This window comes from Ranitomeya variabilis, chromosome 1 (assembly GCF_051348905.1).
Source record: "Ranitomeya variabilis isolate aRanVar5 chromosome 1, aRanVar5.hap1, whole genome shotgun sequence".
NCBI lineage: Eukaryota > Metazoa > Chordata > Amphibia > Anura > Dendrobatidae > Ranitomeya > Ranitomeya variabilis.
This window is the reverse complement of record NC_135232.1, coordinates 537,934,155-537,962,040: the sequence shown is the minus strand read 5'-3', so window position 1 is coordinate 537,962,040 and position 27,886 is coordinate 537,934,155. Positions and strand designations below refer to the sequence as shown.

At 43.1% G+C, this 27,886-nt stretch overlaps 1 protein-coding gene across 13 annotated transcripts in view; it reads right to left on the bottom strand.

Annotated features, from left to right (window-relative positions):
* Positions 1-27,886, bottom strand: part of LOC143766726 (scaffold attachment factor B2-like) — a 593,416-nt gene that overhangs the window by 72,633 nt on the left and 492,897 nt on the right. For all 13 annotated transcript variants that reach the window (XR_013213635.1, XR_013213632.1, XM_077254619.1 and 10 more), the window contains one exon: positions 22,422-22,516. Coding sequence is in view for 11 of the 13 variants with exons in the window: in XM_077254619.1 (XP_077110734.1) it covers positions 22,422-22,516 (95 nt within the window). In the remaining 2 variants the exon portion in view is untranslated. The remainder of the gene's footprint in view (positions 1-22,421; positions 22,517-27,886) is intronic.

The following is a 27,886-nucleotide window of genomic DNA, read 5'->3' as shown; positions in this document are numbered from 1 at the left end:
TTAGTGTGACTGTGGGATTATTAACCAAATGAGCATCTGCCGCCGAATATTGTCCACCTTTGTCTCTTGCAGGCGGCATTCCTGCAATCTGGAGTCTATGATGAGACCCAAGAATTCCTGTACTCTTGTGGGTTGTAATCGTGACTTGAACCACTAGAACATCTTGTTCATGTAGATGCGCCATGACCCCCACCATTATTTTAGTGAAACCACGGAAAGCAACCGCAACTCCAAAGGGGAGTGCTCTGAACTGGAAGTGTTCTACAGTGCCGCTCAGTGAAACTGCTACTCTTAAAAACTAAGTAATATAAGATAATATGAACCACTGCGCTTACCCAAGGTCAAAAAAGGCAAAAAACTTACTTGTTAAAAGGTCAGTTTATGTATAGGAACCATCTATTTCTTTAGGGGAGAGAGGTTGCTCCTGAGTGTAGTATTTTACTAAAATAGAATGTCATAGAGTCAGTAAAGATAATATTATCAGGATCGCGCAGATGTCCAATCACGGATAATGTGTATATACACTTACTTATTGTGTGATAATGTATGAACTGCGCTCAAGATATTCTTGAGTGGATTTTGGTGTTTATCCTTCACAGGTTAAAGAGTGACTCTAAGGCTATGTGCACACGTCAGGATTTTGTCAGGATTTTGTCAGGCTTTTTCCTCAGGTTTTGTAGCCAAAACCATGAGTGGGTGATAAATGCAGACGTGGTGCATATGTTTCTATTATACTTTTCCTCTAATTGTTCCACTCCTGGTTTTGGCTACAAAACCTGAGGAAAAAGCCTGGAAAAAGCCTGACAAAATCCTGACATGTGCACATAGCCTAAAGGAAAAAAGCAAAATATAAGTATTATAGAGCATGGATGTCCTATCAGACCTCAACCTAATGTTGATAATGATCCTGATTAGGAACACTTACTGCTTCAATAAAGCTTTGGCGGCTGCACCTGGAGTGCTTGCTTGCCGCAATCTGGTGAGCCGATGCTGGTAAGGAGAGTGATAAAGTGGTAGTGTGAACAAACTGCACTAGAGCCTTAGAATCAGCAGTAACAGCGATAATAGTATTAATAATAAAACTATCCGTCACTCACCCTATACTTTCTGGAATAAGCGCTTCTCCTGCAGTGGGTGAGTGATCTGGTATGTGAAATAATAGCTGTAGTGCTGATGCTGCTCGGCAATTGGTGGTACGGGTAGTGCCAGGGGTTTGCCTGAAGAGTCGCGTTCTAGTAGGAGCACGGGAGAACACCAGCGCCGGAAGCAATGCCGAGGACGCGGTGACGAATTGAGGGCGGAGCTGATGTGACGTCACACAGAGCAGGGACGGGTGCGCGATGGAGACAAGCTGCCTACGCGTTTCGAGGGTTAGCTTCCCTCTTCGTCAGGGCTATGTCTCCATTGTGTGGACCCGTCTTAAATAGCAGCGTAATTACTAATTGAACGCCCTTTGGAACCCCTAATTGGTGATTTGGCACAATGATTTGAGCTGATTGACCACATTTAGCGAACCCTGATTGTCAATTGCCATAATAGTTTGGACTATAGGTGCCAGATAGTTGGTTATTGTGTATATTGCCGACAGTTACGAACTAATTGGCATATATTTGAGACCCTAGATTGATACTTAGTGCGGTAATTTGGACTAAAGCTGTCTAGTGTTTCATTGTTACTATATGTGTTACTGCTGGCTCAGAATGGCACATGCTACACATTGACTGATTGGAAATAGTGATTAAGTTCTAATTAATTTGTAATTAATTTGGCAGTTTATACATGTTTGTGAGATCGTTGAATTATCTCCCCAGAGACCTTTTGCCTTTACAAGATGCTAGGCAGATGGAAAAACATGCGCTTGGATAGCCAAGAGGGTTTTGGGAACAATGAATGTCTCTGCATGTGCCATTGGATATTTCAGTAATAAAAACATCTTTTATTAATTTATAAATTAAAACTGCTGCGCCTAAAATAATGTGGATTAAAAGTTAAATTTTAAATGTTAAATTGGGTAAAACCAAAAATGTATAAAAAATATATAAAAAAATTGTGCGAGTGCCAGTACAGGGGTAGCACTGCTGCAGCCAGGCATGTCCTCTGAAAGCTGGAGGAGTGACTGCTCCAGTAAGGAGGGAAAAAGGAGAGCAGGGCAGGCCAGACAGGTGCTGGTAGTGGGGGACTCAATTATTAGGGGAACAGATAGGGCAATCTGTCACAAAGACAGGGATCGTCGGACGGTGTGCTGCCTACCTGGCGCTCGAGTCCGACACATCGCTGATCGGGTGGACAGATTACTGGGAGGGGCTGGTGAGGACCCAGCGGTCATGGTGCACATTGGCACAAATGACAAAGTTAGAGGTAGGTGGAAGGTCCTTAAAGATGATTTCAGGGAATTAGGCTGCAAGCTGAAAGCAAGGACCTCCAACGTGGTATTTTCCGAAATACTGCCTGTACCACGTGCCACGCCAGAGAGGCAACGGGAGATTAGGGAGGTTAATAAGTGGCTCAAGAATTGGTGTAGGAAGGAGGGGTTTGGGTTCCTGCAGAACTGGGCCGACTTCTCAGTTGGCTACAGGCTCTACGCTAGGGACGGGCTGCACCTCAATGGGGAAGGTGCAGCTGTGCTGGGGGAGAAAATGTTTAGAAGGTTGGAGGAGTGTTTAAATTAGGGATAGGGGGGGAGGGTATTCATTTTATAGGAGGGGAAGATAGTGCAGATAGAGACCTGGGCACAAATAAGGAAGTTGGGGGTGGCGGTGGCATGGGGGGTGGGGTTAGAACAGTTAGTAATTTAAGAAAGAATAGAGGTACAGAGAGTAACATCAAGTGCATGTATACTAATGCCAGAAGCCTCGCCAACAAAATGGATGAATTAGAACTAATGTTGTTGGAGCATAATTATGACATGGTGGGGATATCTGAGACGTGGCTGGATGAGAGCCATGACTGGGCTGTTAACTTGCAGGGCTATAGCCTGTTCAGAAATGACAGTACAGATAAGTGAGGGGGAGGGGTGTGTCTATATGTAAAATCTTCCTTAAAACCCATCCTGCGTGATAATATAGGTGAATTTAATGAAAATGTAGAGTCCCTGTGGGTGGAGATAAGGGGAGGGGGAAAAAATAATAAATTACTGATAGGGGTTTGTTATAAATCTCCAAAACTAATGGAAGCAATGGAGAATATCCTCGTAAAGCAAATAGATGAAGCTGCAACTCAAGGAGAAGTCATTATTATGGGGGACTTCAACTACCCTGAAATAGATTGGGGAACAGAAACCTGCAGTTCCAGCAAAGGTAATCGGTTTTTGACAACTATGAGAGACAATTACCTTTCACAACTGGTTCAGGACCCAACAAGGAGGGGGGCACTGCTAGACCTAATATTAACCAACAGGCCAGACCGCATATCAAATATAAGGGTTGGGGGTCACTTGGGGAATAGTGATCACAAAATAATAAGTTTTCATGTAACCTTTAATAAGATGGGTAGTAGGGGGGTGACAAGGACACTAAACTTCAGGAGGGCAAATTTCCAACGGATGAGAGAGGATCTTGGTGCAATTAACTGGGACGATATCCTGACACACAAAAATACACAAAGAAAATGGGAGACATTTATTAGCATCCTGGATAGGACCTGTGCACAATATATACCGTATGGGAATAAACATACTAGAAATAGGAGGAAACCAATATGGCTAAATAGAGCTGTAAGGGGCGCAATAAGGGACAAAAAGAAAGCATTTAGAGAATTAAAGGAAGTAGGTAGTGAGGAGGCATTAAATAAATACAGAAAATTAAAAATTCTGTAAAAAGCAAATCAAGGCAGCAAAGATTGAGACAGAGAGACTCATTGCCAGAGAGAGTAAAAATAATCCCAAAATATTCTTTAACTATATAAATAGTAAGAAACTAAAAAATGACAGTGTTGGCCCCCTTAAAAATAGTCTGGGTGAAATGGTGGATGAGGATGCGGAAAAAGCCAATATGCTAAATGACTTTTTCATCAGTATTTACAAAAGAAAATTCCATGGCAGACAAAATGACTAGTGATAAAAATTCCCCATTAAATATCACCTGCTTAACCCAGCAGGAAGTACAGCGGCGTCTAAAAATAACTAAAATTGACAAATCTCCGGGCCCGGATGGGATACACCCCCGAGTACTGCAGGAACTAAGTACAGTCATTGATAGACCATTATTTTTAATCTTTAAAGACTCCATAATAACAGGGTCTGTACCACAGGACTGGCGTATAGCAAATGTGGTGCCAATATTCAAAAAAGGGGCAAAAACTGAACTCTGTAATTATAGGCCAGTAAGCTTAACCTCTACTGGGGGTAAAATCCTGGAGGGCATTCTAAGGGATGCTATGCTGGAGTATCTGAAGAGGAATAACCTCATGACCCATTATCAGCACGGGTTTACTAGGGACCGTTTATGTCAGACTAATTTGATCAGCTTCTATGAAGAGGTAAGTTCCGGACTGGACCAAGGGAACCCAGTGGACGTAGTATATATGGACTTTTCCAAAGCTTTTGATACGGTGCCACACAAAAGGTTGTTACATAAAATGAGAGTAATGGGGATAGGGGAAAATATGTGTAAGTGGGTTGAGAACTGGCTCAGGGATAGGAAACAAAGGGTGGTTATTAATGGAGCACACTCGGACTGGGTCACGGTTAGCAGTGGGGTACCACAGGGGTCAGTATTGGGCCCTCTTCTTTTTAACATATTTATTAATGACCTTGTAGGGGGCATTCAGAGTAGAATTTCAATATTTGCAGATGACACTAAACTCTGCAGGGTAATCAATACAGGGGAGGACAATTTTATATTACAGGATGATTTATGTAAACTAGAAGCTTGGGCTGATAAATGGCAAATGAGCTTTAATGGGGATAAATGTAAGGTCATGCACTTGGGTAGAAGTAATAAGATGTATAACTATATGCTTAATTCTAAAACTCTGGGCAAAACCGTCAATGAAAAAGACCTGGGTGTATGGGTGGATGACAAACTCATATTCAGTGGCCAGTGTCAGGCAGCTGCTACAAAGGCAAATAAAATAATGGGATGTATTAAAAGAGGCATAGATGCTCATGAGGAGAACATAATTTTACCTCTATACAAGTCACTAGTTCGACCACACTTATACTGTGCACAGTTCTGGTCTCCGGTGTATAAGAAAGACCTAGCTGAACTGGAGCGGGTGCAGAGAAGAGCGACCAAGGTTATTAGAGGACTGGGGGGTCTGCAATACCAAGATAGGTTATTACACTTGGGGCTATTTAGTTTGGAAAAACGAAGACTAAGGGGTGATCTTATTTTAATGTATAAATATATGAGGGGACAGTACAAAGACCTTTCTGGTGATCTTTTTAATCATAGACCTGAGACAGGGACAAGGGGGCATCCTCTACGTCTGGAGGAAAGAAGGTTTAAGCATAATAACAGACGCGGATTCTTTACTGTAAGAGCAGTGAGACTATGGAACTCTCTGCCGTATGATGTTGTAATGAGTGATTCATTAATTAAATTTAAGAGGGGACTGGATACCTTTCTGGAAAAGTATAATGTTACAGGGTATATACAATAGATTCCTTGATAAGGCGTTGATCCAGGGAATTAGTCTGATTGCCGTATGTGGAGTCGGGAAGGAATTTTTTTCCCCATGGTGGAGTTACTCTTTGCCACATGGGGTTTTTTTGCCTTCCCCTGGATCAACACGTTAGGGCATGTTAGGTTAGGCTATGGGTTGAACTAGATGGACTTACAGTCTTCCTTCAACCTTAATAACTATGTAACTATGAGTGTCCCTTCTGTATGAAACAACCAAATCCAAGCAACAACAAAAAAGTACAAAGTAATAATTATAGAAACTCTGTTACCAAATCCACAAGTAACATTTCTAGTAACACCACCATTAATAAAAACAAAAAGACGTTAAGACCCAGACCAAACACAACTGCAAATAAGGATTTTTTTCGGGCACTAGGCGCAAGACCAAAAGAGGTAAGAAAGGAGGGTAACTCTCCCAAAAGAAAATAAGCAAACAAACAATCACAAGCACTCAAAATTTTTTCGATCTTAGCTCATATATATTGTCACAAAACGAACAAACACTCCTACAAAAAGGTTTAAAGTTCGCACCAACAGCTAAAGCTAAACCCTTCAACTTATATATAAGCATTAAATTTTTTTTTACGAAATTTAGCCCTTAAAAAGTATTTCCTCAAAAAAAGCAATGACAACCCAGGGACCGCTACTTCCACCCTGAATCAGCCTCCCATGGAATATGTTCATACCAACCTAGCTTGTCCGTCCACGTTCAATCCCCTTAATGAGTAATCCAACTCATTTCGGGCCTTTGAGACTATGGTAACAACAGATATTAAAAAAATGTACAAAAAGAACTCAAAATATACTCCACATAACTTAAATCCTAGCGAAAGGAATGCTATCATCCAATTACAGGAAAACAACAATATTATAATCCGCCCGGCGGATAAGGGGGGTGGGATTGTCATATTGGATTACATTAAATACCACAACGAATCCCTAAATCTGTTGGGCGACACAGTCACATATAAAAAAATGACATTTGATCCCACAATAAGGTTCATGAAAGAGCTTAATGCATTGGCTACAAAAGGGAAAACTCTAGGTGTCCTCAACAAAAAAGAATACCAGTTTATAAACAATAGAACCCCTTCTACAGCCATATTTTACCATATTCCAAAAATACATAAGAGTACTGACAACCCACCAGGAAGACCCATCATATCGGGCATAAACTGTTTGACAGCTAATCTATCCAGATATGTGGATACCCATCTGCAGAAGTGCATGCCTCTGCTACCTGCGTATTTAAAAGACACCACACACACTTTACAAATTCTGGAAACAATAGAATGGAAAAACTACTTCATTCTAGGAACTCTGGACATTAAGTCCCTTTATACTGTGATCGACCCACTAAAAGGTTGCCAATCAGCAGAATTTTTTCTAAAAAATGTAGGCACCTATAAGAACACACAGATTCAATTCATAATTGAGGGTATTTAGTTCATTTTAAAGCACAATTATTTCCTATATGAAAAACAGTATTACCTACAAACACACGGGACCGCTATGGGGACGCGGTTTGCGCCTAGTTTCGCAAACCTATATGTAAGGCAAGTGGGAGCTCGAGTTCATCTACAGGGATAGTCATCTCCGAGAAGGCCTACAAATCTGGCACCGCTTTATAGATGACATCCTTTTTATTTGGAAGGGTTCACTAATAGACCTACAAATTTTTATTTCCAGTCTCAATTCCAACAACTATGGCTTGGAATTCACGCCTACTATCAGCCATACCAGCGTAAACTTTTTGGACCTAACAATTTGTGTAGAAGATAATAGACTAATAACAAAGGGCTTCCACAAACAAGTGGACTCAAACAGCTACATTCATATTAGCAGTTGTCATTTGCCAGTCTGGCTTTCGAATATCCCAAAAAGCCAATTCTTGAGAATCAGAAGAAATTGTACAGAAACTGAGGATTACCGTAAGGAAAGTGACCATTTGGTAGCAAAATTTGAGGAAAAAGGTTATAACACATCTACCCTAAATAAAACACGAACAGAAGTAGAAACTATACCAAGGGTCTCCTTGATCCACAAAACTAAAATTACCCATAATCCCCCAACTATACATGAACAAATAAGGCAAGTCCCAATAATAACGCAATTTCATGCAGGTCACATATTTTTTAAAAACATTATTCATAAGCATTGGCCAATTCTGAAGGGGGACAAGTGTATTGGAAATTTGTTACCTCCAAAACCCAAGTTTGTTTATACTAAAGCACAAAACCTGGGACTTCTACTTGCACCAACCACGAAATCAGTGATTCCTATTAAAAATTCTACTAAAAAACAAACGGGTCTAACTAATCCCAAAGTAAAACTACAAGGTTTCATGCCATGTGGCAAATGCACATGCTGTAGACGAGTTTCTAGTAAAAAAGAGATTCGCACCAGCTTCAAGGATGCCAATGAAATTAATGAATACCTCATCAATGACTATATCACTTGTCAAACCACAGGGGTCATTTACATACTAAAATGCCCGTGCGAAAAGATCTATGTGGGCCGTACAAAAAGGCGGTTGATGGATAGGATTAAAGAGCATTTTAATAATATTATCAAGGGGTTCATGGGACATCCATTATCCCGACATTTTTTGAAACACCATAACCGCTCCAATTGTGGAATTTCGTTCTGGGGCATCCAAGTGGTCCCGCGTAATTCCCGAGGGGGGGACTATATAAAAGCTATGTCCCGGGTGGAGTCCAGATGGATATTCACTTTAGACAGTCTGGCTCCGACTGGTTTAAATCAGGAAATAGAGCTGTATGCTTTCCAAGTGCCTCAACCCCCTATAACCCTATCACACACACAAGCGGAGGTATGTGAGCGGGTTGCGAGATTTTAGATCATTATTATTACTTAAATATTTTTAGTAATATATTTTTATATGTCACAAGTTCGTTTTATTCACTATTTTTTGTCAGTCATGATCCCTCTAGGTTTTTTAATAATAAAAATAAGGAATTTCGTACAGAAGGGACACTCGCACAATTTTTTAATATATTTTTTTATAAATTTTTGGTTTTACCCAATTTAACATTTAAAATTTAACTTTTAATCCACATTATTTTAGGCGCAGCAGTTTTAATTTATAAATTAATAAAAGATGTTTTTATTACTGAAATATCCAATGGCACATGCAGAGACATTCATTGTTCCCAAAACCCTCTTGGCTATCCAAGCGCATGTTTTTCCATCTGCCTAGCATCTTGTAAAGGCAAAAGGTCTCCGGTGAGATAATTCAACGATCTCACAAACATGCATAAACTGCCAAATTAATTACAAATTAATTAGAACTTAATCACTATTTCCAATCAGTCAATGTGTAGAATGTGCCATTCTGGGCCAGCAGTAACACATATAGTAACAATCAAACACTAGACAGCTCTAGTCCAAATTACCGCACTAAGTATCAATCTAGGGTCTCAAATATATGCCAATTAGTTCAGAACTGTCGGCAATATACACAATAACCAACTATCTGGCACCTATAGTCCAAACTATTATGGCAATTGACAATCAGGGTTCGCTAAATGTGGTCAATCAGCTCAAATCATTGTGCCAAATCACCAAAGGGCGTTCAATTAGTAATTAAGCGGCTATTTAAGACGGGTCCACACAATGGAGACATAGCCCTGACGAAGAGGGAAGCTAACACTCGAAACACGTAGGCAGCTTGTCTCCATCGCGCACCCGTCCCTGCTCTGTGTGACGTCACATCAGCTCCGCCCCCAATTCGTCACCGCGTCCTCAGCGTTGCTTCCGGCCGGGGCACGCGAGGCGCTGGTGTTCTCCCGCGCTCCTACTAGAACGCGACTCTTCAGGCAAACCCCTGGCACTACCCGTACCACCAATTGCCGAGCAGCATCAGCACTACAGCTATTATTTCACATACCGGATCACTCACCCACTGCAGGAGAAGCGATTATTCCAGAAAGTACAGGGTGAGTGACGGATAGTTTTATTATTAATACTAATATCGCTGTTACTGCTGATTCTAAGGCTCTAGTGCAGTTTGTTCACACTACCACTTTATCCCTTCCCCATGTTCCTTCATATGTATCTATAGATGAAGCATATATCAATACAAAATTAATGCATAAAGTTTGTTGTTATGTTTAAAAGTTTAATAAAAACACTTGAACCACACTACCACTTTATCACTCTCCTTACCAGCATCGGCTCACCAGATTGCGGCAAGCAAGCACTCCAGGTACAGCCGCCAAAGCTTTATTGAAGCAGTAAGTGTTCCTAATCAGGATCATTATCAACATTAGGTCGAGGTCTGGTAGGACATCCATGCTCTATAATACTTATATTTTACTATTTTCCTTTAGAGTCACTTTTTAACCTGTGAAGGATAAACACCAAAATCCACTCAAGAATATCTTGAGCGCAGTTCATACATTATCACACAATAAGTAAGTGTATATACACATTATCCGTGATTGGACATCTGCGCGATCCTGATAATATTATCTTTACTGACTCTATGACATTCTATTTTAGTAAAATACTACACTCAGGAGCAACCTCTCTTCCCTAAAGAAATAGATGGTTCCTATACATAAACTGACGTTTTAACAAGTAAGTTTTTTGCCTTTTTTGACCTTGGGTAAGCGCAGTGGTTCATATTATCTTATATTACTTGGTTTTCCTTTTTAACAGAGTTTGGCACAGAACCTGTTGTAACCAACTGCAGCTGCCACAGCCAGTCACCCTACCCTTTCAGGTGATTAGGCGCCAGTGTACACATTCTTTATAATTTCCTTTTACTCTTAAAAACTGTTGGTGATCTGTGTGTATAGGGACATGTATTGAGATCTAAGACTACCATGAAACAACTGTTAAACCGTAGCTTTATTGCTGTTTTAACAGACTCCATCTTGAATGAGTGGACCAGTAAGAATTTATTTAGACCTTTCAGGTTAATAGTACGAAAGGAACCATCTGGCTTTTTAATCAAGAAGAGGGGGGAGTAAAACCCTTTACCTCTTTGTGCTTCAGGAACTTTAATCAATACACCCTTTTGTTGAAGTTCCTGGACTTCAGATTCCAGCGCCCGTTCTGTAGGTGAAGAACAGATGGGCATTAAAAGAAACTTAGCCTGAGGTATCCTCTGAAAATCAAATTTTAGCCCTGTCTTAATGCTTAGAACCCATGGGCTATTAGAAATGTTTAACCAGGCCGGATAGAAGGCTAAGAGCCTGCCTTCCACCTGGTCTGGCAGTCATTGTGGTTTTCTATTGTCCCGGTAGGAGTTGAACATAAAACCTCTACATTTCCTCCTATTGGCATCATATCTGGTTCTTTCTCTAGTAGACCTTCGTCTTCTTCTATTAGTATCCTGTCTGTATGGAGGTCTTTTTATGGAGGTATCGCCCAATTTTCCAGTAGTTCATCCAGAACTGAGCCGAATAGATGTCCCCCTTCACATGGAATGCTGCACAGCTTTGATCTGGCCTGCATATCCCCCAACCAACATTTCAGCCATATGGCTCTACGGGCAGCATTGGAAAGTGCTGCTGACCTGGCTGCTAGTTTTATGGAATCTGCCTTAGCATCAGAAAGGATTATGGGAAAAGAGGATAAGATTTCATCTCTAGGAAGCTTGTCTTCAAGTTGGTCCTCTAAGCGGTCTAGCCATATCATGCTATGTATCGTGCTGTACAAATGGCTGCTATTGAAGGTCAGAGCTCCTGCTGATGTTTCCCAGGCTCCTTTAAGAAACAAGAGCCCTTCTATCTAGCGGGTCCTTTAAAGTCCTCAAATCTTCAAATCGTAGGGAGGCTTTTGTGGAAGCCTTAGCCATAGCCGCATTGAGTTATGGGGCCTTATCCCATGCAGAAGATGCCGCCTCCTCAAAAGGATACTTTCTTTTAAAGGATGGAGGAAGAGAACCTTTTCTTTCAGGTTTCTTCCATTCTCGTGTAATAAGGGAGCTTATCAGGCCAACCATAGGAAAACACCTACGAGCTTTCCGGTCTAGTCCTTTAAACATTTTATCCTGTAACGATCTCTCTGATTGGGTTTCCTCAATCCCCATAGTATTATATACTGCTTTAACCAGACGATCTATCCGGTCAAAAGAAAAACAAGAATGGCCATATTCGCCTTCTTTAGGTGATGAGGACGAATGGAGCCCCTGAGTCACTCTCGTCAATTGAAATAGGGGACCTGGGCGCTCTTTAACGCCTCTATCCTGAGACAGGGATTTCACCGAACCCCTGACCTCCTGTCTGACCATTTGTCTTAGGCTGGTGGCAAAGTCTGGTGTCTCCTCCACTATCAAACTCTGAATACATGGTCCGCATAGCTTCTTAGTGTGGCCGTCTGGAAGGGGAACCCCACATTCAGCACATTTCCTATGTTTAGCTTTAACGGACCGTTTTTTCCCGATAGATAAGGAGAGAGGGAACATAAGGGGAGACAATATATCACCAAGTGAACTTTCTCGAAGATCACTTACCCATGGTATAGTAAAGAACGGTACCGTAGTCTGTGGGGGATCCTTCTCAGCCGGTGATTCATCCCTATGGCTTGAGGACTTGCCAGGCTTAGACTTTTGACTGGTTCTATCTCCTCCAAGGCGACTACAGGCACTAGACCGCCGCTGGGTAACCGCTGCTTGGGGCTTCTCTTGACACTGCTGCTCTGGAGAGTGCTGCATCGCTTCTTTCTCATGAGACTCCATATTACAAGATGGCCGAAAAGCACATGGCAGCCCAAACAGATTCCTTATGTAGCCGGGGCTTCCCCCAAGGTACCTCCCCTGGACGGGGTCAGAAGGGCAAATCCGGGTGATCTGCCCGGTACATACTCCGCACCCCCCTGGGAGGCCCCTCCCCCATAGGCTCGTAAACACAGCGATGGATCACCTAAAGCAAGCGCTCCCCCTGAAGGCTGCTTTCTCCTGCTGCTGCCTACCCCCACAGCCCTCTGTGGTGTGGCACCTCCAGCACACCGGACAGACCGAGGAAGGGAACCTCCACCTCCTGAACCGGCCTGCTGGGCCTGGGTCAATCTTCAGTTTTCACCTTTCTTCATAAGGTATGTCTGAAGGGAACCAACTGCTGCGTGAGAGAGGTACCTCCCTTTTATGTCTGTAGGTTTCCTGTCCCCGAAGGGCGGATCCCCTCTCTCATTGGTGCTGTCATGGCGACTTTATAAAATAACACTTTTGTGGGTAAAATGTGATTTGTTTTTTTTATTTTCACAACTCTACATTATAAACTGCTGTAAATCACCTGGGGGTTCCAGGTACTCAATACACATCTAGATAAGGTCCTTGTGGGATCTAGTTTCCAAAATGGGGTCACTTGTAGGGGGGATTTCCACTGTTTAAGCACATCAGCAGCTCTCCAAATGCGACATAACGCCCGATCTGGAATCCAGACATTTGTGCTTTAAAAAAGAACAAAAAAAAAACAAATGGAGCTCCTTCCCATCTAAGCCCTGCCGTGCACTAAAACAGTAGTATTCCCCCACATATGGTGTATCTGTGTACTCAGGAGAAATTACACAAGACATTTTAGGATCCATTTTCTCCCATTACCCTTGTGAAAATTACAATTGTGGAAGTAAAGTTATTTTTTTGTGAAAAAAAGTTGTTAATTTTTTCCTTCCATATTGTTTTAGTTCCTGTTAAACACCTGAAGGGTTAATAAACTTGAATGTGGTTTTGAGCATCTTGAGGGGTGTAGTTTTTAGAATGGTGTTACTATTGGGTTTTTTCTGTCATATAGGCCCCGCTAATGTCACTTCAAATGTGAGGCGGTCCCTAAAAGAATAGTTTTGTAAATTTTGTTGAAAAAGAGAAATTGCTGATCACCTTTTAACCCTTATAACGTCCTAAAAAAATGTTTAAAAATGATGCATATGTAAAACAGACATGTGGGAAATGTTATTTTCTAACCATTCTGTGTGACATGGCTCTCTGATTCATGGGCATGAGTTTAAAGGGAACCTGTCAGCAGATTTTGCCGCTATAAGCTGCAGCCACTGCCTTTCAGGGCTTATCTACAGCCCTACAATTCTACATTCTACAATGCTGTAGATAAGCCCCCGGTCGAACCTGCAAGTGAAGAAAATAAGTTATATTATACTTACCCGGGGGGCGGTCCTGTGCGGTCCGGTCCGATGAGTGTCTGGCGCCACCCATCTTCTTGCGCCACCGGCCTCCTGCTTCTTCATCATTCCCCAGCATCGGTCCGCCTGCGCAGGCGTACTTCTCTGCCCTGTTGAGGGCAGCGTAAAGTACTGCAGTGCGCAGGCACTGGACCTCTCTGACCTTTCCCGGCATCTGCGCGCTGCAGTACTTTACTCCATCCACAACAGGGCAGATAAGTTCAACTGCGCAGGAGCGCCGATGCCAGGGAGTGATGAGGAAGCAGGAGAGCGGTGATCATAAGAAGATGGGAGGCGCCGGACCCGACACTGCGACTCCCATTGGACTGGACCGCCCCCCTGGGAGAGGATGATATAACTAATTTTTCTTCAGTTGCAGGTCGGACCGGGGGCTTATCTACAGCATTATAGATGGGCGTCGCGGTCCGGGCCTCCCATCTTCATCAGGTGACGTCCTCTTCTGGTCTTCAAGCTGCGGCTCCGGCGCAGGCGTACTTTGTCTGCCCTGTTGAGGGCAGAGCAAAGTACTGCAGTGCGCAGGCGCCAGGAAAGGTCAGAGAGGCCCGGCACCTGCGCACTGCAGTACTTTGCTCTGCCCTCAACAGGGCAGAATAAGTATGCCTGCACCGGAGCATGTAGACCAGAAGAGGACGTCATCTGATGAAGATAGGAGGCGCCGAACCAGACCGCGGCACCCATCGGACCGGACCAGCAGCGGGAACGCCCCTGGGTGAGTATAATATAACCTGTTTTTCTCATCTTTTAGGATACATCGGGGGCTTATCTACAGCATTACAGAATGCTGTAGATAAGCCCCTGATGCTGGTAGGCTTACCTCACCCTCGATTTTGGGGGTGACAGGTTCCTTTAAGGTCAAAATTGGCTGGTGTGAAGAAACCAGATTGTATCTTAATTTCCCAGACAACCATGTTATTGCAAAACCAAAAGAACTGGCTTTTTATCTGTATATTGGCTTGTGAATTTAAGTGTTTATGTCTGGTGGGTCAAGAAGACAGACTTGCCCACTGATATACTATCTAGCATACTGTGTAAAGGTACCGTCACACTAAGCGACGCTGCAGCGATACAGACAACGATGCCGATCGCTGCAGCGTCGCTGTTTGGTCGCTGGAGAGCTGTCACACAGACCGCTCTCCAGCGACCAATGATGCCGAGGTCCCTGGGTAACCATCGGGTTGCTAAGCGCAGGGCTGCGCTTAGTAACCCGATGTTTACCCTGGTTACCATCGTAAAAGTAAAAAAAACAAACAGTACATACTCACCTTCTGATTTCTGTCACACGTCCCTCGCCGTCCGCTTCCTGCACTGACTGAGGGCCAGCCGTAAAGTAAAAGCACAGCACAGCGGTGACGTCACCGCTCTGCTGTTAGGGCCGGCACTCAGTCAGTGCAGGGAAGCGGACGCCGGGGGACGCGAATGTAAGTATGTACTGTTTGTTTTTTTACATTTTACACTGGTAACCAGGGTAAACATCGGGTTACTAAGCGCGGCCCTGCGCTTAGCAACCCGATGTTTACCCTGGTTACCCGGGGACCTCGGCATCGTTGGTTGCTGGAGAGCGGTCTGTGTGACAGCTCTCCAGCGACCAAACAGTGACGCTGCAGCGATTGGCATCGTTGTCTGAATCGCTGCAGCGTCGCTTAGTGTGAAGGTACCTTAATACAGAGCTACAAGCCAGACATCCTGCAAACCACCCAACAGACAAGAGAAAGGACTGCAGCCAATTCATCATGGCACCATCACGAGGGACACTGATCTAGGATTCTGTAGGATACAACCTAGGGGTTTTTGGCTCTGGTTGGAAGGACACAGATCTGATCCAGTGACCATCTCTGAACCATGGATATGTTTGGAGAAAGCCAGGTATGGGACCCGCTGGTCGCCTGGTTCCATGGAGATGGTCAGATAAGCCAGGTGGTGACTCGTGTCAACTGTCTTTGGACCTTGTATGGACTCTATGGACAGTTCTTGGTCATCTCCCTATGCTTGTCGTTACGCCTTCTCTGTGCGTTCATCCACAGATGGAGTAGCAACCCTGGGAGCTCTGACATCATGTCATCTGGCTTTGGACCTTGTATGGACTCTATGGACAGTTCTTGGTCATCTCCCTATGCTTGTCGTTACCCCTTCTATGTGCGTTCATCCACAGATGGCGTAGCGACCCTGGGAGCTCTGACATGTCATACTGGAAATACGTGGAGACGCAGTGATATTTTATATGCGCCCATGTAACCAAACAGTTCCAGTCAGGGTGGGATTGTTCTGTTTGCTATTGTGTGCTGTGGTTCAATAAAGTATTGCCACACTGTTTTACCTTAACCCTGTGTTGTCTGTGTAGTGTATTGCCCACGGGGAGATAGAGCAGGCGTTCAGTGGTATGAGCCGTGGTCCATGCAGTCTTGCTAAAGACAGCCGGGCCTGCGGACGAGAGCACCCACTGACCCCCACAGCTGGGGTCACTAAAAGTTTAAATAGGCAATTAAGAGGCGAGTGCACATTTTTTTTATCTTACTGCATACACAGCAGTGGGGGCAACAAACCCATTGCAGGCAGTTTAATGTGCCGAGGATTGTGAACTCAGAAAATCCAATCGATATTGCTTAATTTGATGACACACTTTACCCTATAAAGCGAATCTGTCAGCAAGATCCAGACCCCTCAAATTTTTTATAAAAGGTTGATATCTCTGCACTCAAAAGAAAAGTTATCCAATGATAGACACTGTTGATCCCAGAAAGAAGCATTGCTTTTTTAATGCTTACGCAAATAAGCTTTAAGCGCTCTGGGAGTGTCAAATCACTTCACAAAACACTGCCTACCTCTACTGCCAACCCAGCCCCACCTTCTAATGCTTAACTGACAGCTCACTGGCCCGACTACAAAGTTAGTAAGATGTCCAAGAAGAGGAAGATGGGGTGGACAGTGAATGGAGCCAAGGACGTAGAGGCTTGGTAAGCGCTTTGACACTCCTAAAGTACTTAAAGGGAATCTGTCAGAAGGACCAACTCAAGCACATGAGCATGCAGGTCACAGAAAGCTGAACACACAAATACCTAGATATATCCGATCCATTGACCTATTCCAGAGAAATCCACGATTTTATTATGTACCTGAGGTGTTTAGATCTGGAGGCAGGACATCTTCCAGAGAGTGACATCAGGCTCCATTCATGAAGTCCTTGCTTCTGCACTTCTGTAGGTACTAGCTTCAACTTCCATCTGTGCAGGCAACATCCTGCCATGTAGGGAAAGTTGAAGCAAATGGCCAAAATTTCATGGATGGAGCATGAAGTCATACATGCAGTGAAGGGATCAATTTACATACAAAGGCATCACTTTGCATTAAAATAAGTTCAGGAGCCAGACTCTCTGAAAGCACTGTCTCACCCATAAATCTTAATGCCAAATTCACATATAAGAAAAGTTTGAGTTTCTTGGATCACATATCAAGGAATCATTTTATTCAGCTTCTTACTAGCTACATGCCCATATTAATGGCCTGGGAGGGTTGACCTTCTAAGGCCTCTTTCACTCTTTCGTCTTTTAGCTCCCGTCGAAATCCGTAGATTTTTGAAAAAAAACTGATACAGCAAATTTTTCTGCTGGATCCTGTTTTTTCCCATAGACTTGTATTGGCGACGGATTGTGACGGTTGGCCATCCGTTTCATCCGTCGTGCACTGGATCCGTCGGAAAATTGGTTGTCTGTCGGGCGGGGACAACGCACAGAGGAATGTTTTTTCTGTACATCGGAAAAATCGCTCAGTGACGGATCCTGCGCTGCCCGTCGTTGGCTATAATGGAAGCCTATGGACGCAGGATCCGTCGCTGACTGTCAAAAGCAGGAATCCATCAACGGTTTCCGTCTTTTGAAACTGAGCATGCGTGGAAGAATTTCTAGTCAGGGAAATTCCCGCTCACTCTTTTTTACTATTGATGCTGCCTAGGAGTGTTAAAAATAACTAAAAAAAAAATGGTTATTCTCACATTGTGACGTCACGGTCAGGTGACCACGACGTCATCCCAGGTCCTTCGCACAAAGCAAAAAATACAGAACGTGTGCACACAGCCTTAGAGTGATCATGATACCTGACAACGGATGTGACAGGGGACTGGTTTTGTGTGGGATAAATTAGAGGTTTTAGCCAAATCAGTTAGCGAAATCAGTTCTCATGATTCGCACTGACGAGGGCCAACAGCCCGAAACACTGTGTCTGAGAATTGAGATACTGATTTGGCTTTTATCCTAAGTCATATTGCACGACTCGTTAAAGGGTTGATTGTGACTTGTAGGATCGCTACTTCCAATAGGTGGCGCTATAGAGTTAAGTCCTCTTTTTTTCAGCAGAGGCAATTTGCATATTTAAATTCCCAGGGGAGCATTGCACGGCGAATAAGCCTCCTTACCTTGACAAGCCAGCTGGTATGTCACTCTCCATAAGGAGAAACGTTACCCCTTAGACCCCAGTCCAGAGCCTCTCACCTAGCCAAATCAGTTCTCATGCTTCGCACTGACGAGGGCCAACAGCCCGAAACAACGTGTCTGCGAATTGAGATACTGATTTGGCTTTTATCCTAAGTCATATTGCACGACTCGTTAAAGGGTTGATTGTGACTTGTAGGATCGCCACTTCCAATAGGTGGCGCTATAGAGTTAAGTCCTCTTTTTTTCAGCAGAAGCAATTTGCATATTTAAATTCCCAGAGGAGCATTGCACGGCGAATAAGCCTCCTTACCTTGACAAGCCAGCTGGTATGTCACTCTCCATAAGGAGAAACGTTACCCCTTAGACCCCAGTCCAGAGCCTCTCACCTAGCCAAATCAGTTCTCATGCTTCGCACTGACGAGGGCCAACAGCCCGAAACACCGTGTCTGCGAATTGAGATACTGATTTGGCTTTTATCCTAAGTCATATTGCACGACTCGTTAAAGGGTTGATTGTGACTTGTAGGATCGCTACTTCCAATAGGTGGCGCTATAGAGTTAAGTCCTCTTTTTTTCAGCAGAGGCAATTTGCAGGTTTTATTGGTAACATTTTGTGATAGATACCGTAATATTTTTTGATTGCTTCCAGAATAAGGCTGGGATCACATTCTTGTGTTCTACGCTGAGCACTTACCTCTGGTTTTCTGTGTAAATCCCACAAAAATACCATTCAGACAAAACCCCTCAGGGAACCATCCACTTCGTACTCTGATCTCCATATTTTTAGATGTGCAGAGATATGTTGTCGCCCACACCTGTGCACTAAAACGACGCCTAAATTAATGGGACACCGCCGGTACAGAGACCATATGGAGTATAAAGTGACTCCATCTTCCTCATAAGTGAGTGGTCCATCCCCCTTTGTGAATCGCTGTTTTAGGGAATTTACTTGGAAACCCCTATTTTGGTGAGCAGAGCTGTATATGGGCTTATTTTTCACAACCAGTTGATGATATTTTTGTTAACATTGTGATTCTGAAAAATCTGAAAAAAAAAGCGGTAAAAAAAAAAAAAGATTACAGGGTGCACAACATTTTTAATCACTTTTTATCCAGATTTTTCAGACGCACAATGACTAAACACAGCAATTCATTTATTATTTTTATATATATTTTTTTTGTGTGGTTCACTGTGCGTTATAAGTGATTAGACTACTTTATTCTTCGGTTTAGTGCAATTACAGCGATACTAGATTTATATGGCTTTTTTCATGGTTTGCTGCTTTTCAAAACTAAACACTATTTTTCAAAATTGAATGTTTTTCTATTGCCATATTCTGAAAGCTGTAACTTATTTTCCTGAATGAGCCATATTAAGGCTTGTTTGTTGTGGGACGATTTGTTTTCATTTATACTTTTTTTTTTTTTTACATATGACTTTTTGATTACGGTTACCGTATATACTCGAGTATAAGCCGACCCGAGTATAAGCCGACCCCCCTAATTTTGCCACAAAAAACTGGGAAAACTTATTGACTCGAGTATAAGCCTAGGGTGGAAAATGCAGCAGCTACCGATGAATTTCAAAAATAAAAATAGATGCTCCATACCATTCATTATTGCCCCATAGATGCTCCATATAAAGCTGTGCCATATATAATGCTCCATACCATTGATTATTGCCCCATATATTATCCATATATAGCTGTGCCATATAGAATGCTCTGCACCGTTCATTATGGCCCCATAGATGCTCCATATAAAGCTGTGCCACATATACAATGCTCTGCACCGTTCATTATGGCCCTATAGATGCTCCATATAAAGCTGTGCCATATATGCTCTGCACCGTTCATTATGGCCCCATAGATGCTCATTATAAATCTGTGCCCTATATGCTCTGCACCGTTCAGTTTGGCCCCATAGATGCTCATTATAAAGCTGTGCCATATATGCTCTGCACCGTTCAGTATGGCCCCATAGATGCTCCTTATATAGCTGTGCCCTATATGCTCTGCACCGTTCATTATGGCCCCATAGATGCTCCTTATAAAGCTGTGCAATATATGCTCTGCACCGTTCAGTTTGACCCCATAGATGCTCATTATAAAGCTGTGCCATATATGCTCTGCACCGTTCAGTATGGCCCCATAGATGCTCCTTATATAGCTGTGCCCTATATGCTCTGCAGCGTTCAGTTTGGCCCCATAGATGCTCATTATAAAGCTGTGCCATATATGCTCTGCACCGTTCAGTATGGCCCCATAGATGCTCCTTATATAGCTGTGCCCTATATGCACTGCACCTGTACACAAGAGGAGGAGTAGCGGGCACCACAATAAATGAAAAAATCCGGGATCAACCATATGCATATATAAGAACCATAAAACACTAAACAAGAAAAAGGATATGCATACTACTGGGATCAACCAGAAAATAATTTTATTAATGCAAAAAACACAAAGCAAGGTAGAACATACACTTAAAAACATTTAAAATCCAAAAAACAAACACATGGTCAATACACTATGTGTAAAACCCCCAGCAGGTGGAACCCAAATGCCACCAGCACCCAATAAATTACAATATATCAAACAAATGGCATTTATGTATACATGTCCAATCAAAAACCACCCATCTGCTATCGGCTATACCATACCTATATCTTGCAAATGGAACACACAATAGTGTAAGGAACCGGACACAAATTTCATATCCTAGACATAGTTACCAAAGTCATGCCCCACCAAGGCATGTGCCATGAAGTAATTAATAGGCGTAACCCCCAAACCTGGGAGCAAAACAAATATTGAGGTCCAGGATCCTAACAGTAAAACTCACAAAGATAGGCGCCAGGTAGAGATGCAGCAGTAAAGATACTAGTAAAGGTGCTCGTGCTGGGGGGGCGTGAAAACCCCACGCGTATCGACGCTATGTAAGCGTCTTCATCAGGGGAGAGCTCTGCACCGTTCATTATGGCCCCATAGATGCTCCTAATAAAGCTGTGCAATATATGCTCTGCACCGTTCAGTTTGGCCCCATAGATGCTCCTTATATAGCTGTGCCCTATATGCTCTGCACCGTTCTGTTTGGCCCCATAGATGCTCATTATAAAGCTGCCCCATATGGAATGCTCTGCAGCGTTCAGTTTGGCCCCATAGATGCTCCACATAAATCTGTGCCATATATAACGCTGGTGCTGCTGCTGCAATAAAAAAAAACAAACACATTCACCTTTCTTGCTTGCAGCTCCTCAGCGTCCGGTCCCGGCGTCTCTCCGCACTGACTGATCAGGCAGAGGGCGCTGCGCACACTATATGCGTCATCGCGCCCTCTGACCTGCACAGTCAGTGCGGAGAGACGCAGGGAAGATGGAGTGGCGCCCGGCGTGTGGAACGAGGACAGGTAAATATGCGATACTTACCTGCTCCCGGCATTCCACTCCTGCCCCCGGACAGCTGGTCTCCGGGTGCCGCAGCCGCCTCCTCCTCTATCAGCGGTCACCGGCACCGCTGATTAGAGAAATGACTATGCGGCTCCACCCCTATGGGAGTGGAGTCCATATTCATAAGTTTAATGAGCGGTCCCACGTGACCGCTGTACAGGGGAAGAGCTGCGGCACCCGAAGACAGTGTGACGGGCAGGGTGAGCGTCAGGATCGCCGGGACTAGGTAAGTATGCCTCAGCGCCCTCTCCCCCTCACCCGACGACCCTGCCACAGACCGTGACTCGAGTATATACGGTAGTTAAATTTTTTGTGTCAGTAGGATGAAAAGCGTTCTATTATTAACGTCTTTGCCATATGGAATATATAACATCACACTTTCATTGCTCGTCAGTAGTTCTGGACGTGTAGATACCAATTATGTGTATTTTCATTCTGTTTATATTTATTTTAACACATTATTTTGCGTTCTAAGTGGTGAAACAACTTTTTGTGCGGATTTTTAAATTTTTTTTTTCATTTTAGTCTTTTTACTTTTTCACTTAGTCCCACTGTGGGCCATGAAAATTTTTTACTTTGATTGTCTGTCAGTCTCATACACTGCAGGACATGTGTAGTGCAATGCCTGAGACATGTCATTTCTGCACTGATTCAGCCTGTTAGAACCAGCTTATAGCCGGGTCTAAAAAGCCACCATAGTCTGGGGTCATCAGATGACCTCGGTGTACAGCATAACTTTTAATTTTAACATTTATGCTATTACAAACCTTGCATGTGCTGGCATGCCTCTCCCCTCATTGCCACGCCTTTCATAATGCCCCCACTCATCACGACGATCTCTTCCATGGCGATCTGGATAATTCTAGAATAAAAGGGAAATGCAAATTTTACTAACTGAAACCATGTCGCTCTTGCCACTTCAAAAGATTTTTTTATGAAAATTTTGATAAGTCAAATTAAAATAAACATGGGTAGAAGAAGGAAAATAGTAGGGAAAGGAAAGAAAAAGAAAAGGTGGAAATACAAGGGAAGGGAAGGGAAATAATCGGGTAAATCAGACAAGTATGATGTAATTTGTGCTCATAACTAGTGACAAGTATCATAAATAATACATTAAGTAATAGGCTTCACAGAAGAAAAGTAAATATCCATTATAAATGTGTGTCAAAGAATCAAACATGGATTAGTTAAGCAAATCCATCAGCCAAGGTTGGCAGTTTTTGGACCTATAAAGACCAGTTCTTTTGATATTTTGGATGTGTTCCATCAAGAAAAGTGTAAGTATTTTCATATACAGTGTGGGTAGAAAGACTTGATAAGATCAGAGATGAGAGAAAATTGGGGATTAAAACATTTTAGCTGTAAGAAGTTGGGATGATATCTGGGACCAGAGGTGGTTAAGTCAGTCACATTTATTATTAGAAAGAGCGGTAGTTGATGAAAACTAACACTAGAGAAGACCAAGAAAGTATTCAGAAGGATTTAGATATGCTTGAACAATGGGAAGCGACTAATAGAGTAGTATTTAACAGGGAGAAATTCATGATTCTACATCTTGGCAAGAAAAACGAAAATTACATCTACAGAATAGGAGGAATAGAACTAAGCAACAACACGTGTGGAAAAGATTTGGGTATACTAAAAGATCACAGACTACATGAGTCAGTGTGATGCTGCAGCAAAAAAAGGCAATGTATAAAGAGAAGCATAGAGTCTAGATGACATGACGTAAATATCCCCCTCTACTCATCCTTAGGCTAGTTTCACATTTGCGTTTAAAAATGCAGCGTTTTAAACGCAAACGCAGGTGGTGAAAAAACGCATGTAAACGCGTGCAAACGCTGCGTTTTTTAGACGCATGCGTTTTTGCATGCTGTAAAAAAACGCGGCGTTTTGCCGCGTTTACATGCATTTTTTCCTGCGTTTGCGTTTTTGAAACACATGCTGAGAAGTGTGTGACAGCTGCCAATCATCAAAATCAACAAGAAAACCCACTATAAATAGAAATAGCTAGGGTTAGGGTTACGATCCCTAGGGTTAGGGTTAGGATCCCTAGGGTTAGGGGTAGGGTTAGGATCCCCAGGGTTAGGGGTAGGGTTAGGATCCCTAGGGTTAGGGGTAGGGTTTGGATCCCTTTATCACCTTGATGGTGGGGGGTGGCTTAGTGTGTATTCTTGTTTTTTTCTATAAAAACGCATGCGTTTTAAACGCAAACAAACGCATGTGCTTAAAAACGCATGCGTTTACATAGACAGCAATACGTTTTTTTGCCGTAAAAAATGCCTCTAGAAATTACTACATGTTGCATTTCTGCAACCAAAGGCAAGCATAGAAAAGACGCATGCGTCGACAAACGCGGCAAAACGCATGCAAAAAAACGCATGCGTTTTTAATGTTAAATAAAGGGAAAAAAAGCATGCTTTTTTTGCGCTAAAACGCAGCGGCAAAAAACACAAATGTGAAACCAGCCTGAGTCAGGCCTAATCTGGAATACTGTGTCCAGCCCTGGGCACCCCATTTAAAAAAAAAAGACATTGAAAAACTGGAGCAAGTTCAAAGAAGAGCTAGCAGGTTGGTGAGCAGACTGCAAAGTATGTCATACGAGGAACAATTAAAGGACCGGAGAATGTTTCGCTTGCAAAAAAAGAGGAGACTTAATAGCTTTCTACAAATATTTGAAGGGATGTCACACTGTAGAGGGATCAACCTTATTCTCATTTGTACATGGAAACATGAAAAGCAATGGCATGACACTGAAAAAGGAAAAGATAGATTAGATATTGGAAAAAAACTTTTTGACAGGGAGGGGGATCAATGAGTGTAACAGGCTGCCACGAGAGGAGGCAAGTTCTCCTTCAATGGAAGTCGTCAAAAATAGGCAGGAGAGATCTGTCTGAGATGGTTTAGTGAAACCTGCATTGAGCAGGGGGTTTGACACTATGACTTGTGATGAGCGAATATACTCGTTACTCGAGAATTCTCGAGCATGCTCGGGGGTCCTCAGAGTATTTTTTAGTGCTCGGAGTTTTAGTTTTTCTTGCAGCAGCTGAATGATTTACATCTGTTAGCCAGCATAAGTACATGTGGGGATTCCCTAGCAACCAGGCAACCCCCACATGTACTTATGCTGGCTAACAGTTGTAAATCATTCAGCTGCGGCAAGAAAAACAAACTCCGAGCACTAAAAATTACTCGGGAAGACCCCTGAGCATGCTCGAGAAATCTCGTGTAACGAGTACATTCGCTCATCACTAACTATGACCCTTGAGGTCCCTTCCAACTCTAACATTCTATGATTCTATGAAAGTGAGTCTAGTGGAGATCGTAAACTAGAAACCTCAGTTTCTAGACTTGCCCTGTTTTGTCCACATTTTGAATTATGGAGTGTACCAGTCTCTCCAGAACAAATCTGATACAGAATGGAAAATATAATTTAGCAGGGACAAGATACCATCTGGACAGCACCTTTGGTTTTCCTTAAAGCACCACTCCAGTTTTTGGTTTCTTTTATTTTACCGATGGAGTGGTGCTCCCAATCTAAGGTCTATGCAGCTACTCTCATAGTTGCCTACTGCAGTCTTTACCTTTCATCGCTACCACTCCAGTCGGTCTCCAGCAGTTTCTGATCTACTGTATCGCTCCAGTGCTTGATGGAGAAAGCCAGAAGTCACTTTTCAATGCAAGTCTAAGAGAGCCTTGTTCTGGCTCTCAGACTTGCATTGAGAACTTGTGACCGTTAAGTCTGACTTTCAGCCATTCAAACAGGGGGGGATACAAGATATCGCTGTGCTACCGTAGTGGCACTGATAAAAGGCTAAGACCCCAGCAAGTAAGCATAAGGGTAAGTTCACACAGGGTGTTTTTGCTGCTTTTTTTTCTGAAGCAAAACTTGATTATCTTGGCAGGAAAGAAGCTGCGTCAAAAACGCAGGTTTAAAAATAATTATAGAACTACTAGATGGTGGCCCGATTCTAACGCATCGGATATTCTAGAATATGTATGTCCACGTAGTATATTGCCCAGCCACGTAGTATATTGCCCAGTTACATAGTATATTGCCCAGCGACATAGTATATTGCCCAGCGACGTAGTATATTGCCCAGCGACGTAGTATATTGCCCAGCGACGTAGTATATTGCCCAGTGACGTAGTATATTGCCCAGTGACGTAGTATATTGCCCAATGACATAGTATACAGCACAGAGCCACGTAGTATATTGCACAGCGACGTAGTATACAGCACAGAGCCACGTAGTATATTGGGCAGTCACGTAGTATATTGCCCAGCCACATATGTCACAGGTTAAAAATATAAAAAATAAGTATATACTGACCTTCCGCAGGCGCGTTGTAGTTCTGTCGCCTTTGTGGGGTGCAGGCGGCAGCTTCCGGTACCAGGGTGTGATGACGTCGCAGTCACGTGACCGCGATGTCATGGCAGGTCCTTCTCGCGCAGGACCTGTGATGACATCGTGGTCACATGACCGTGACGTCATGGCAGGTCCTTCTCCCAGACCATCCTTGCCACCGGAGCGTGCCGCTTGCGTGGACCGGCCGGAGCAGCGCGAGGAGCGGGTAAGGCGGCGGAAGGTGAGTATATAATGATTTTTATTTTTTTTAATTATTTTTAACATTAGATGTTTTTACTATTGACGCTGCATAGGCTGCGTCAATAGTAAAAACTTGGTCACACTGGGTTAATAGTGGCGGTAACGGAGTGCGTTACCTGCGGCATAACGCGGTCCGTTACCGCCGGCATTAACCCTGTGTGAGCGGTGACAGGAGGGGTGTATGCAGGCGCCGGGCACTGAGTGCGGGGAGTAAGGAGCGGCCATTTTCTTCCGGACTGTGCGCGTCGCTGATTGGTCGTGGGGGTTTTGCCACGACCAATCAGTAACTTGGATTACATGACAGACAGAGGCCGCAACCAATGAATATCCGTGACAGACAGACAGACGGATGGAAGTGACCCTTTTTCCAAAGATTTTATTTGGATTTTAAAATAACAGGCAAGAAAAGGGAATAAGGGCAGGATAGGACGGTGGGGGGGGGAGGGGCATAGGGGAAAAATAACAATGCAACAATATAACAACAGTGATAATACATTTATAGGGTACATAATGTCAAGGTCATAAGGTATAAACGAAACAACTGCGAACCAACGCATAGACAAATAAACAAACGAGAGATTGCAAGCCAATTAAGGCCAATCATATGTGAGCAAATATTTAACAAGGATTGAACCGTTAGATAGTGCACGGAATATACAATTAAATGGTATTGCACCTAGAATTTGGTGGTGAGGGAATTAAGTAATGGGGGATGGAAAGGCCTTGTCCCATTTGTTCCATTTTTTATAAAATCTAGCAAACTGGTTGCTAATCAAAGCAAAATTCAGTTCATGTGATCTGTGTTGCTGGACTAGGTGAAGGATAGCCTCTGGATTTGGGAGTATTTTGTTTTTCCAGTGGAAAGTGATGAAATTTTTTGCTACAAGACAAAGATGAATAAATATGGGTTGGAGTGCCAAGTCTAGTTCATCCAGGTTAAGGGAAAGAAGGGCCATTTGAGGGGTGAGGGTTAAAGTTTTGTTAGAGAGTTTATTGAGCGGTAGAGTTCCAAGACCAGACTATTTTGACTCTGGGACATTCCCAAAGCATATGCAATAGGTCTCCCTTGAAGCCGCAGTCTCTCCAGCAAAGGGGTGAGGATGAGTTTGAAGGACCGAAGTGTGCTAATTTTGCCGGAGTAAGGTACCAATTACTAATAGTTTTAAAGTATGTTTCTTGAAGTGGGAATGAGATTGTGGAGTTGTACGTTTTGGAGAGAGCTTCTTCCCATTGCTCAGGAGAAAAGGTGGATTTTAGGGTTTTTTCCCAGGTGATCATATAAGGGCTTTTTGTCAAACTATCATCATTGTTGAAAGAGTCATAGAGAAAACCATGACTCCAGAAGATTTTATGGTGAGGATTGAGTAAGGCTTTTATTGAGGAGTGGGTAAAGTTCATATTTGAATTAAGAAAAGCAAGGACAATATCTTTTAAGAGAATGAATTCTAAGAATAAGGAGTGAGGGACGTTAAAGTTTTTCCTCAGGGATGAAAAGTCTAAGAAATTGGAGCCGTTGTGGATATCTCCCAATTTTGTGATTTTTAATTCTGGCCAAATAGTAGGGAGGGTTGCATTAGAGAGACTAAAAATAAGAGTAAGGGGTATGTTTTTAAGAATGGAGA